Genomic DNA, 14,389 nt, shown 5'->3' on the forward strand with positions numbered 1-14,389 from the left:
CAAGACCGTTTCAGGCTGGACACAAGGAAGAACTTCTTTACTGTCCAAGCCCCCAAGGTCTGGAACAGCCTGCCATCGGAGGTGGTTCAAGCACCTACATTGAACACCTTCAAGAGCAAATTGGATGCTTATCTTGCTGGGATCCTATGACCCCAGCTGACTTCCTGCCCTTTGGGCAGGGGGCTGGACTCGATGATCTTCCGAGGTCCCTTCCAGCCCTAATGTCTATGAAATCTATGAAATTTTGAGGGGTGTCCCGAGTCTAATGAGGGGCATCTCAAGTGTAAAAAAGTTGAGAAATACTGGTTTAGTGGTAGCAAAAGGGAGACGTGCCCAGCCCAGCCTGAGAAACTCAAACCCATTTCTCCCAAGAGAATATTCTAACCAGCTGTTCTGGACAAGGGGCACTCTCCACTTCAGCTGCTGAAGCTCCGCCACTTAATGAAAAGATGCAACAATCACTAACCCAGAAAGAGAGCAAACATGACTAACCCTGCAATTAACACACTCATGAGGGACAGGAGGGTCCTAGCTTCTAATCCATGTTTTCTGGGTAAGAACTTTACTACAAGCACAAACACACTCAAAAATAACTGCTAGCAAAAGCTGAATTCATAAAAATTCAGCAGTAACAGTCTAAATGTTTAACTCTTTGGTTTCATAAAGCAAATTTTTCAGAACCAGAAGCAAAATGAAAGAGAAGAAAAAAAGTAGAATCCATGTTAATACATCAAAATTCCATTTCCCAGCAGAAGGAACTTACATGACTTTTGACATAAGGCTCTTTATCCAAATTCCTACCTGGTTGTCATGGGTATGACTTGGTAGGTTTTTATCTGCATATTCCTTTGGCTACAGGAAGCATCTTGGGAAAGGATAATATTCATAACATCAAAGAGCTGCTCTATGCGCTGGTCCTGACGGAGATCTTCACCACCTTTGACAAGGAAGGGATACTCCCGTTCATCACTGCCTCGGATGATTATACGCTTTGGTTTCCTCAGGGACTCCATTACTTTGATCTTGGAAGGAGACAAAAAGCAAACCACTATGGCACAGGAGCAACATACACAATTGTATCATCGTGGTTACTGCTTAGAACTGCAGGACTCTTGCATTCTGGGGAAGCCTGATCATACTGCTGTTGCACCACCAGATTGCTTTAGCTTCACAAATTAAAGCAGAGTTTCATGTGGAAACTAATCATCAATGTATATGAAATAACATTATGACAGTCCTTTAATCAATCAGATAAAATCTCTGTTCACTGTCAAATACATCCTCAGCAACTTCTTCCCTGTACCAGGTAGCTCACACCCAAAACACTATGCTGAACCATAATTTTGCACTAGAAACCAAAGGGATTTTGGCCTCAAACTTGTTTACGTACTCGTTCATCAAATCCTGATATTTTTGCATGGTATTCTGGCAATGGTTTCCCTTTACCATCATACTGACCTGGGGAAGGGAGGGAAAAGAAAGAAAAAATAAAACAAATCATTTTCATTTAAATAGAGTCTCTAAACAGAGTATATTTAATGATAGACTATTTTGCCAAATATTATGCCATATTAAAGTTAACAGTATATTGTGCTTTAAACTTGATATTTAAGCAAAATAATAGTATGCTATTTTCTGCTTTTTACATATAAGCATTCTTTTTCAGCTGTTATATTTGGAAGCCTTATTAATTATGGAGGACAGACCTTATTCAGACTGGAATGCAAATGCATTTCATAGATTTTTATTGCAAAACTGCTGGGATCAAGAAACTACATAAAAGTTAAAACTTAAAAAAAAGACATTTAAAGATCACAGTAAAAGCTACGGGATAACTAGCCGGAAACCAGAATCATGGTAGCTTGAGATTATCAAGTCAGTCTCCCTGTGAAGGCAGGATATAGCACCCTAAGAGAGAAAATAAATACCAAAAGGATAGGACACTTTTAGCTAAGAGGAACAGAACTGCATACAGGTTTCCTTCACTTTATGCTGTACCCGTGTTCCTGGAAAACAGCGCATAACTCAAATTTGCATAAAGGGAACCCGTTTTACAATGTAACAAATAGGGATACATTCGAAGATCTCAACTGTACTGACACCCAGACTCATTTCTACCACTTTTACAAGACAATTTTGGTACTCACCGACAGCAGACAGTACACACAAGCACAGGGCACTACCACAATGGGGATGGCAAGTACAAAAACACGTGGTGCAGACAATAAGCAAGGAGCACAGAGCCACAGAGGAGATTATATTTTGGTGCGTGTCACTCCCACAGTGCACTGCACAAAGTGGCTGACTGCTGGCTTCCACCACACCAGTTGCATAAGAGTGAATTCACCTTGCATATAATGAATTTTTGGTATAAAAAAGGTTATTGCATAAGAGCGAATTTGCATATACAGAACCTGCATAAAGTGAGGGAAACCTGTAGTAAGTACTTCTATACGAGAGCTCACCACCCTTAGTGCTGTAGAGAGAACATACCAGGGATCTCCAGTTCATTCCTCCGGAATTCAGCTTTAAACTCGCTCAACCAAGGTGAATATTCTTTCAGATTTCCAGGTTCTTTCTGGCCATCTCTCATTTTTGCAAGAAGAGCATTTACAATCTTGTAGAATTCATTGTCCTTCATATCTAACAGTTTTGAACCTCCTTTCCCAAACTGAGTGTCAAACTCCTTCCCATAAGCCTGAAGTTGATTTACAAATAGGAGTCACTGTTATTTGTATTATTGCAGTGCCTAGAAGCCTTCATGGACTAGGCACTGGTATGCTAGGCAATTGGCAAAAAACACACAGTAAAAAGATGGTGCCTCTTTCAGAAAGTTTATCAGCTAATTAGAAATTCTCTTCACACCAGCAAGATCACACTGTACAGCAGAACCATTTTTATGCTAAAATGTAGCATGGAAACAACATTTTACTACAGGGGTCTATAAAGGACTGTGTCCATGTATAAATGGTGTGTCCATGTAGTAGGAGACAAAATTTCCACTGCCCTTACAGAGCATCAGCTCTACCCCCTGATCAGCGCACATTTATTGCATCACAGATACCTACAACTGCAGCATGACTTTCCATGTGCGTGCATGCATGCACACTCACCTCTGAACTAATTAGTCTTTGATCCCCATTTTTCCCCTCTATTGATTTGGTTTCTGTAATTCTTTTTCCTGTTACATGGAATGCAACAACCCACATGGCTTCTTTTTCTTTACTCCTCTCTACTGACACCACCACTTGATATCAGCAAGGACATCCACAACTTTGCCCGCTACCTACCCAAAGATATCAATAAACTACTTATTCCTGAGAAGTAAGAGCGAATCAGAAATGTTATGCTTTCTCATTTGAAGATATCAGCTACCTTCTTCCTTCTCAACCTTTTACAATAGATATATTGTTACACAAGGACAATTCAACTATTTATAAAACTGAGAGGGTGTACTCTAAATTGCCCTCAAGAATTTAGATGCAACTGAAAAGCAAAATAATACTTACACCTGTAAAACAGCCCCATAAGCAGGATAATTTTGGAATGAATTCTAATTGAGATAAATCAATTACTAAAGTGTAGGACAGTAATCGCAGTGCCTCAATTGATGTACCTAGCTTCATCTATCATCATCACAAATTAAAATTGCAGCATCTGAGTTCACTCACTCTTATATAACTCAATGTGTAATAGTTTCAAGTAATTGTTTTAATGCGTCTTAGCTAGAGCTATTTGCAAATGTTTTGAAGTTTTATAAAAGTAACTTTCCCCTTTGGTTAAATTGCTAATCTTAGATGTTTTCAGGCAACAAACTGACTGACTTTCCCTCCCTCATGAGGGCAGTGATCTCAGACAGATTAATATCTTTCACTGAATTACTAACAATGGCAGGTTTTGTCATAAGGATTAGTGATCATCAGATATCAATCAGCATGCATAAAACTTTGATATATTTAATATATTTTCAACTTGTTTTGCACTTGTACTTTATATTTATTTTCCTCATGAAAGGATGATTCTCGCTAATAATCATTAAAGCATGTTAACTAGCAATTAAATGTAACTCTTTACATTAAGTCTGGTACTACTACTTTTTTTTTTTTTTTTTTTTTTACTAGCTAGCAAAAGGATGACAGGTACTATTCACATGTTTAAGAAGTTATCTAGCCTAACATGCAGTACATGTATTTATTCAAATTATTTTTGATTGAAATATTTTAGATCATAGCAAATGACATTTTTATTTACCATGAGTATTTTTTCATTCATTATTTACATGGAAAAATGCAGACAGCAAGCAATTTAAGATTTTTACTAACTGATTAAAATACATTAACTGTGCTGGATACATAAGTAAAGTTTATCAAATCAGGTTTTGCACTTAAAAATGAATTGATTTATTCAACAAAAAAAGTCTCACCTACAGTTAGTTATTTGAACTGACTGATCAACCTGTCCTTCAGTATTTTAAAACTAGTATACTTCAGCCTGTTATGCTTTGTTTTAATTTGTAGATTGGATTACTTGAAAACCAGCCTTCCTGATTTTAACTCCCAATTTCCTTCAGATTCTCAAGTTTATTAAACGGAACTAAAATGAATAAAGACAATCATTCTCTTTGACCTTGCAGAAGAGACGCCAGCTGTCAAAAGGTGGTTCATTCATTTCAGACCCTGATTATAAGTGTTCAGCTAGTTGCTGCCTCCAGTTCAATGCTTCCAATTAAAAAAATACCAACAAAATGCAACATATGAATATTATTTTTCATTTAATTTTGATGATTGATAAATAAGTCTAGAGCTTAATATGAATTGTCAGTTTCATGTTTAATTTAAACACCTTCTCTTTTCAAATAAGCCTGTTTAAAAACATGGATTTTACATTTAAATCAACATTTTGTTTAAAGATCTATTTTATCCACCCTGACAAGATGAGAGGTCAGTATACGATACAGCAATTTTTGCAAATACTACATTATAACAGGCAGATGTCTCATGTTGAATTCTGGAATCATAGCAGTTGCCCATAACAACTTGCTTTATTCTTATCATAGACCTGCTTTGTAGACAAGTATAATTACAGGTTTTAGTTCTTAGGAGTTTACAGTGTAAGTGATCATTTATATAAAATGTGAGAGAGGACTTGGCTTAGTTACTAATTGCTGTTTCCACAGCTACTAAAAAATTAATCTTCAAGTTCCCACCAGAATTAAAGTGGCTCTTTAAAAGCACAGTGCTGAAAATCAGTATATCCAACATTAAACGGAATATAAACACAGAGGGTTTTTTCCTCTCCTTTACACTAACAAATCATGAGGGTCAATCAGATGTTTCAGAACATGCTAGTTCAGCAAACTCGAACCTCTAAGAGGTATCAAAGCAAATCACTTGAAATAACCTTAACTCTACCCCTCCCTCACCTGGTAACAGCCACTGGGAATGTCCTGAATGGGCTGTGCAAGCTGAGATGCAGAGTGCCATGGGGACTGCCAATCATTGTGGGAAATGAGAGCAGTCTGGTAATTGAAAGTATAAGTAAAAGGCATCCTGTATCTTAGAGTACAGGGGCTGGAGATTTTGCCACGTGGTGGTGTTTTTATGCAGTAAAAGTAATAATTTGTAGGGCAAACATAGGTATCATGTACAGCCCAGAGCACGAATCTGTGCTACTGGCATCACCCAAAAGCAGATGAGTTAAGGCGGAGTTAGCATTTACTTTAATTCAATTTCCCTGGTTTTCAGAGACTGAGCTTTGCGGAACTTGACATCCCAGTAGGGCCCAAAATATTATCTGACAAGATAAACTCCAGTGAAATTCCCAGGTCAAGTGATCTTGTACACAATTAGAGCTAATATTTTAATTTGATCTAAGATACTGCTGTGGCTCACAAAGTAGCCAATGTTAAGTGATTCTTTAAGTGTCCTGCCCTGTTCTGTATATCTTGCGATATCTGAACGGTGTTAAGTTGTATTTTGAAATGTTTCTAGAGAGTGTGGTAGCCGAAGGTGGCAGAGAATTTACAGAATTTAATGCCCTGAAATTTTAGTTTTATTCCACAATTGTCACAGTAATTTGAAGCATATGAAAGGAACACTGATGTATCCCTTCTCCCCATCTCCCTCAAGAACTAGTCCCTAGCCACTCTCTCCTTCCCACCCCATTACGATAATTAGCCTATAATAGAAACTATAAAAAGTTATTCCTTGTTGTTTGGCACCTTCTGTGGCTGCATTCTTATATCACAAGGAGCAGTTTACTAGATTTACAACACATCCTTGGCTATGTAGCCCATGCTCTAAACCAGGCCTTGTCCCTCCCAGATGCCTCCCAGACAGCAGAAGCAATTAGCCTATGCCAAGTTTTCTGCTGCTGCAGCTTATAATTTCATAGTTGGTAGGTTCGGAAGGGACCCGAGCAGATCAAGTCCGACCCCTGCCATGGGCAGGAAAGAATGCTGGGGTCAAATGACCCCGGCTAGGTGACTGTCTAGCCTCCTTCTGAAGACCCCCAGGGTAGGAGTGAGCACCACTTCCCTTGGAAGTTGGTTCCAGATCCTAGCTGCCGTGACTGTGAAGTTAGCGCCTCCTGATATCTAACCTGAACCTACTCTCAGCCAACTTGTGGCTGTTATTCGTAGTTACTCCCAGTAGTGTTTGGGGGGAAAGGGACTCTCCTGTTTCCCTTCTGGTCCCCCCTCAAGTTTATAGACAGCCACTAGATCCCCCCCTCAGCCTTCTCTTGTGGAGGCTGAACAGGTTCAGGTCCCGTAGCCTCCCCTCATAGGGCCTGCCCTGCTGTCCCCATATCATGTGAGTGGCCCTCCTCTGGACCCTCTCCATGCTGTCCACATCCCTCCTGAAGTGCGGTGCCCAGAACTGGACGCAGTACTCCAACTGTGGCCTGACCAGTGTCACATAGAGGGGGCGGATCACCTCCTCGGACCTGCTCGTGATGCATCTGTGGATGCATGACAAGATGCGGTTAGCCTTACTGATCGCATCCTCACATTGGTGGCCCATGTTCATCTGGGAATCAATAGCGACTCCAAGATCCTTTTCTGTCTCTGTCCTGATTAGAAGGGAGTTCTCCAGCCTGTAGGTATGCTGCTGGTTCTTCCTCCCCAGGTGCAGCACCTTGCACTTGTCAGTGTTGAATCCCATCCTGTTCTCATCCACCCACCCCTGCAACCTGTCCAGATCTAGTTGTAGCCTGTCCCTCCCTTCTAGCATGCCCACCTCTCCCCACATCTTAGTGTCATCTGCAAATTTGCATAAGGTGCTTTTCACCCCCTCGTCCAAGTCACTGATGAAGATGTTGAACAGTGCGGGCCTGAGGACCCCACTGCCCCATCCCTCCAGGTTGAAAATGACCCGTCCACCACCACTCTCTAGGAGCAGCCCTCCAGTCAATTTGCCACCCATCTCACTGTGTAGGCATCGTCGCCTAATTTTTTTAATGAAAATCGGGTGAGAGACAGTGTTGAAGGCCTTCCTAAAGTCAAGAAAAACTGCATCCACTGCAACAGCTGTGTCTAAGGATTTTGTGACCTGGTCATAGAAGGCCACCAAGTTGGTCTGACAGGACCTGCCCCTAATGAACCCATGTTGGTTGCCCCTAAGCATAATCTCCCCTGCTGGCCCCTCGCAGATTATCCAGATGCACCTGGATAATTTTCTCAAAGAGCATCCCCAGGACCAAGGTAAGACTAATGGGCCTATAGTTTCCCAGGTCCTCCTTCCTCCCCTTTTTGAAAATGGGGACCACACTGGCCCTTTTCCAGTCCTCTGGTACCTCACCAGAGCACCATGAGCGCTTGTAAAGCCGTGCCAGGGGTCCCGCAATGACCTCTGCCAATTCCCTCAGCACCCTGGGGTGGAGATCATCTGGACCTGCTGATATAAACACATCCAGCCCCACCAGAAGTTCCCTGACTAGGTCCTCACTGACCCTAAGCCTGGCTGTGCCTCTCCTGAGTCCATGGGGTGGATGTCCTGCAGGGGCCCCATGTTACCTGGTGCCTTCTTTTTACTCCCTATGCATTTAAAAAAGGACCTCCTGTTATCTTTGATCTGGGTCGCTAGTCCTAGTTCTGTGTCCACCTTTATCCTTCCTAACAGCCCCTCCCCCCCCACAGTCTCGAGCAATGGAGGTATAATCCTCCTTGGTGATGGCCCCTCCCTTCCACCGGGTGTACACCTTCTTTTTAGCTTTCAGACGTTCCTGAATGCCTTTGGTGAGCCACGGGGGCTTTTGGGCACTCTTGCCCCCTTTGATTCACATTGGGACTGTAACCCCTTGGGCTCGGAGGACCATCTCCTTAAGGAACGACCACTCATCTTGGACTCCCAACTCCCCTACCCTCCGGGACCTCAGTGCCTCGCCAACTAATCTCGTTAACTCATTGAAATCGGCCCTCCTTGGACACCCTGCACTGGATGGTGAATGATGATTGCTAATTGCCCAGGTGGTCAAGAACTTAACTTGGATGTCTCTACAGCACTTAATCTAAGGTACCTAGGTAGAAGAAAGTCAAGCTCCACACGACTGCATAAATAGAAAGCCCTGGGTGTAAACAGATGCAAATGCATTCACATATAAAATGCGAAGGAAGTAGAAGCAGGGACGACTGAACAAATGCACGTATAATTCTCAATGGGCACACACTGCTTTGTGGACAAGTCAGGAAGTGGCAATCAAACTGCACGCAGTCCAAACACACCACATCTGCAGTATAATTAAAGGACCGGTCCTGCACACTTCACTCAATCATTCATCTGATTAGGGCTGTATGATCAGACAAGATTCTATCATCTAGTCCACTCGTTTTCCTTTTCAATTTTTCAGGAGCCTCCTCCCCCCTCCCAAAACACATCAATACTATTCAATGTCACTGAGTTGAGATTTTAGATGTACCTGAATAAATCTCCTTCTGAACAATCCAAGACCTGAAGCCTGCAAGTTTCCTAGGTTCCCATACATTACTTCATACATTTCTTTAAGCTTGGCCTTATTTTTCTGAGCTTTTCCCAACTCATTTCTCACAGCATCAACCCAATCCTGCAAATACAGAAAAAAGCAAGTAAATGTGAAAGACAATGTTTTTCGGATTCTCTCCGGTAAATCAAATCAGATACCTTAGACTTATTATATTTGCTATTGATGTGACTTAGTAAATACAAAGGTCTTGGAGATTTGTAAGCAATTCGAGAGCCACAGGAGTGATTTTTTTTTTTTAAATAAATGCTGCTCCTTCTACTCCAGGGGCGGGCAATTATTTTGGGCGGAGAGCCGCTTACCCAGTTTTGGCAGGCTGTTGAGGGCTGCATGAGTAGCCCCGCCCCTTGACAGGTGCCCTGCCCCCTGGACACCATCTTGGGACAAATGTCCCAATCAGTGTCTTGGGACCAATGGGCCAGCACTGGTGGGGCCCAAAGCAGGACACAGGCTGGCAGGGGTCTGTGGAGCCAGACTGGGCTGCACCAGCAAGGAGAGGGGGGAGCTGGCCCAGTTCCATAAAGCCCCCGCTGGCTGGGACCCCGCGCTCGTGCCACCCTGCTCTGGGCCCCACCAGCATTGGCCCCGGGACACCGGTGTGGGGCCCATGTTCCCACTGGCTCCCGTGCCCACTTGCACCCACTGCCCCCCAGCCCCACAGTACAGGTGGGGGGCAGCGCACAGCCCCAACCCCTGCTCACCGAGAAGGAAGAAGCTGATGCTGAGTGCGGGGAAAAGTGGCCCCTCGTCTGCCCCGTGCCCAGCGCCTCGCGCTGCAGCTGCTCGCAGCCCATGAGGGGCTGCCTGTGCCTGCTCCTGACAGCCCCGCGTGGGCTGCGAGCAGCTGCAGCATGGGGCAGTGGCCACTGGGCAGGGGAGGGCTGCTTTCCTCGACACTGAGAAAGAGCCCGGGGAAAAGCGGCCCCTCCCCTGCCCCGCGGCTGGTGCTCCCTGCTGCAGCCGCTCGCAGCCTGCACGGGCCTATCCGGAGCAGGCACAGGCAGCCCCAGGCAGGCTGCAAGCAGCTGCAGCGTGGGGCATCAGGCATAGGGATGGGCATGGGGCTGCTTCCCCACTGGCCCCCACACTCAGATTTTTCCCAGGCCACTTTTCCCTGGGCTCCTCCCCTGTCCGGGGTCCTCCCCTGCCCTTCCCCCTTACCTGAGGTTCCAGCGCTGCTGGGGCAGCCATGTGCTCCCAGGCCAGAAGCCTCTGCTGGGGCTTCTGGCTGTGGGGAGCAGGGTTGGGCGGGCCCTGCTGTGGTGGGAGCCCGCCGGGCTTCCCCTGGGTCCTACTGCCCTTGGTTCCTATCATTTTTTACAGGAACCAAGGGCAGATAAACATTAATTTTCTAAATTTCTTAGGGGCCCTGTGGGCTGCAGCCCATGGCCATATTTTGCCCACCTCTGTCCTACTCCCTCATTTGTCAGGTTACTGCAGTAGCAATTATGCATCAACCTAGGTCCTGGCCCATTGGGCCAGATATGCAAATATAAAGTGAGAGTCCCTGCCCAAAAGAATTTACAGTCTAAAAGGGTAAGGAAAGGTGCATAAAAACAGAGGCAATGTAAACAATGATTATGCCAGTGTTTCACCCTATGTTATGCTTTGCCACTTAGATCCTTTCAATGAAGTAGCATCTTTCCTGGTTCAAGTTAAATCACAAACCCCCATCATCCCAGCATGCTTTCCAGCCCTGGGCTGTGCTGTGTTGCCTGTGACAGAGAGCAGAGCTAGCCCTAGCCCTCTCCTCCCTAGCTGAAGCAGTGAGGGCTGGCTGACAAGGGCATGGGGGAGGCAAGCCCATCTGGAGATGCAGCCCAGTCTGCAAGGCGGGGGGAGAGGGAAACATTCCCCCCCAGCAAACCTCTGCTGGGGTCTGGGGCTAGGGAGGTTAAACACCCCTTCCCCTGCTCAAACTTACTGCTGGCTGCAACTGCAGGCTACAAATTCTAGAGGCACGTGGAAGCAGGAAGAGGAAGTGCTGAGAAACCCTGCAGAGTCCTGCTGTTATAAGTCTGGACCGCAAATCTTACAGGCCTTGGGAGCAGCAGAAGAGAAAGTGAACACAGCTCTAGCACCCTCCCGCTTGTGGCCTGAGCCACTGCAGGCACGTGGCTGCATTTCCTGAATCAAAGGTAAATGTATGTTCACTTCTGTTTCAATTTAATTTGTGCAGCTTAGACTAACCTGCAAAGACTGCATCAATTCAGCCTCAGGCTTTTTGACCGTCTGTACCTAGCCTAGAAGATTAGCTAGACTGGCTAAGACAAAGGAAGGAAAGGGTGTTGGCTAGAAACTGAAGGAGAAAACTATAGGAGCTGGTGCAAACTGCCAACAGAACATGATTCTGTTATACCTTGAAGAGCATCTCAGGGTTTGAAAGCTGTTCCAGAGCCTGAACAAAATCTTGAATCACTCCTCCTCTGTCCAATTTACTTTTTATCCTGCAAAGAAAATCAACAGAACAGTCCCACAAAAAAACTGCCATCAGCATATTCTCAGTCAAGTGGTCCAGATCCTCTCCTACACAAGGTTTGGACAAACAGTATTCTACACAACTCATGGACAGATAGAAATACTTTCACACAGGGCTGCTTAGTAGCAGCAGTGGGATGGAGCACTGCGTGGCTGCTAAAGCACTAAGTTGCCCAATTCTCTGCATTGCTTGCTTTTGCTTGGTATTTGCCAAGTGTCTGCTATGAAAATAGCAGCTCAAAATTGCTGGGGAGGGAAAAGAGGTCTGGGGGGTGGGAGTAACACTTTTTGTACTGAAAACTCAGGAAAAACATGGTTTTGCTCCCATCACCGTAGCTGCTTCCAAACGTTAAAAAACCCCACAAAAAAGAAATGCTTTACTGGAAAGAGCAGTGTGTTACTTCAGCCAGGCTCTGCAGCATCTATAAAGATTGGGTGCTTCAATCAGCTATTAGATAAAAGCACCAAAAAGCCAGGTTGAAGCAACACACTGCCGTTCTGGGCACGTGCTGGGCTCAGTGTGGGAATGCATCAAGTTTAAAAGTAAAGCAGTTTTCTGGCGGGGGTTTACATCTGAAAGCACCTGGTGGTTAGGTGCAGTAACATGGGCTACCCCAGACCATCTAGCTTGAGAGGACTGATTGTACATCTACTCTTTACTAGAGTAAATTTACTATGGCATAAAATCTGGCTTAAAATTATTCTGTTGCATATCTGCGCCTCTAGACTATCAACTCTGTCTCACTCTAGAATTTTACCATATTGCCCCATTTGCAAGTCAACTTTGCTTAGAAGTCAACCTCCTGTTTTCAGGAACATTTTAGAATCCCCCTCCTTGCCCCCCATATTTGCCAATAACTTAAGTCCCTGCACTGCAAAAACACACAGGAGAATCAAATAAGCGAAGAAAGGATCCAGAGAGTTAAATGCACTAAAATTAAAATATCCTCTGTGCCAGAGAAATTCTGCCTATGGTTCACCATATTTCAAAAATGTTTAGCTCAATGGAAGCTGCAAGGTTAAATAGAGTGAAAGACCTGTGTTAAAAGCCAGATTTGAACTGCAGTCCTGGATTCAAATTTCATAGGACAAATAGAGTGAAAAATAATACAATTAGTCCTGGTTTCAGAAGTTTGAATGCCAAATTTTCCTAATTATTTGAGAGAGACAGTGAATGGGAAAGCGGCGTTTGTTTCCATTGCTGTTGTGCACATACTCAGCTCACATTTGACTTTAAAAACATGACCAAAATACCTTCAGGTAATTTGGGTTCTGGAAGAACATAACATGCTGTCTTTTAGAATATTTTAAGTTCAGCCATTTTTTTTTTTAGTTTAGTATTAGAAATTTTCAGGATCACTTGTCTTTTCCAAATAACAAAAGATGTCCAAAGGCACCCACACTTTTGAAGTGTATCCAACTACATAGTTTCCTACCTTTGTGGCTCTAGTGGTGACCAGTCCCAGAGTTGGGAACACAACACTTATTACTTCCTGTAGCAGAGCCAGGGGTCTAAAAGTCTGAATCTGACACCACAGTCTTCACACTTCTGCACTTCTACCCAGCCTGCCTCCCACTCCAATAGAACAGACCACGGAGATAACTTATTTCACAGTGTTTAGTTTGACCCCAGTTTAAAAATTAGGGAAGTTAGGATTTTCATTGGCACCACGTATAAATTGGAGCTGGGCTCGGCATTTGGCTGGTTTGGTCCCATCTCCTGTGAGCAGTGCTGCATGGGCCACGCCAGCTGAGCACCAAGCCCAACACCGTCTGCTGCAAGCAGCAGTGCTGAGCACTGAGCCCAGCCCCGTCCCCTGCAAGCGGCACCAGGCTCGCAGAGGATGGAGCCACACCAGCTAAGCCTGGCCTTGTCTGCTGTGTGCAGGGCTGCCAAGCGCTGAGCCTGGCTCTGCCAGCCAAATGCTGAGCCGGGCACCACTTGCAGGGACAAGGCCCGGGCTGGGGCCAGGTTCGGCTGACGCGGTCCAGACAGTGCTGCTCGCAAGGTCCCCTGTGAGTGGTGCTGGGCTCGGTGCTCGGCTGGTGCATCCCCATCCCATCCCATCCCATCCCCTGCAAGCAGTGCTACATGGGCTGTGCCAGCTGAGTGCTGAGCCCAGTGCCACTTGCAAGGGTTGGTAATACAGTGTATAAGTCAAGGTTGAATTTTAAGAGTTAAAAATTGGGCTTCAAACCTCAACTTATATATCGTGAAATACAGTAGATCCCCAGGAACCAGAGCACTTCCCAAGCAACCACCACAACAGGGCAGATGACTATGTATGGCACTCTTAAGAGCCAGCCAACACAAGGTCATCTGCTCCAACATGGTGGTAGTGGAGCAGATAACCCTGTGCAGCACACTTAAGGGCAGAGGAGTACATGACTGCATAATGTTGGTCCTCAAGGGTGCCACACAGAGTGACCTACCCCAAACATTAATGCCATATCATTCCAATCATAGGTCAACATTGTATATAAGCCAACTGTCATTTTGATGGTTCTTTCTGATGGAAAAAGGTCAACTTACAATGAAAAGATCTGTTACATCTGAAACTACATATAACAGATCTGTAGTAGTTTCAGCTATCTGAAACAACATATTGTTGAGAGCAGGTAAAAGGCAAATGCATTTTTTTTGTTTTATTTTTTTCAAGAAGCATGATAGATCAAGAATGGTAGATGCTCTGCACCTCTAAAATAAATTGAGCCATTTATTGTTACTTTTATATTAAAATGCACTATCACAATAAGTGCCAAATATGATAGCACATGCAGGTGCTTAAGCTTAGACATTACTAAAGTTGGCCTACTTACCAGTTTTTCTATGCTTTCCCTGTAACTAAGCACAGTACATACTATGTTGTTTGCACAGTATAACTTTCTGTAAAAAAAAAAAAAAAAAAAAAAA

At 44.4% G+C, this 14,389-nt stretch overlaps 1 protein-coding gene across 1 annotated transcript in view; it reads right to left on the minus strand.

Moving 5' to 3' along the window:
* Positions 1-14,389, minus strand: part of PRKDC (protein kinase, DNA-activated, catalytic polypeptide) — a 141,235-nt gene that overhangs the window by 17,040 nt on the left and 109,806 nt on the right. Inside the window, exons 75-81 of the mRNA XM_019518957.1 lie at positions 14,296-14,362; positions 14,009-14,068; positions 11,357-11,578; positions 8,917-9,060; positions 2,494-2,698; positions 1,391-1,458; positions 802-1,022 (exon numbers count right to left, since the gene is read on the minus strand). Of these exons, the coding sequence (XP_019374502.1) occupies positions 802-1,022; positions 1,391-1,458; positions 2,494-2,698; positions 8,917-9,060; positions 11,357-11,578; positions 14,009-14,068; positions 14,296-14,362 (987 nt within the window). The remainder of the gene's footprint in view (positions 1-801; positions 1,023-1,390; positions 1,459-2,493; positions 2,699-8,916; positions 9,061-11,356; positions 11,579-14,008; positions 14,069-14,295; positions 14,363-14,389) is intronic.

Source organism: Gavialis gangeticus, unplaced genomic scaffold, assembly GCF_001723915.1.
Source record: "Gavialis gangeticus isolate Ggan-Ray unplaced genomic scaffold, GavGan_comp1, whole genome shotgun sequence".
NCBI lineage: Eukaryota > Metazoa > Chordata > Crocodylia > Gavialidae > Gavialis > Gavialis gangeticus.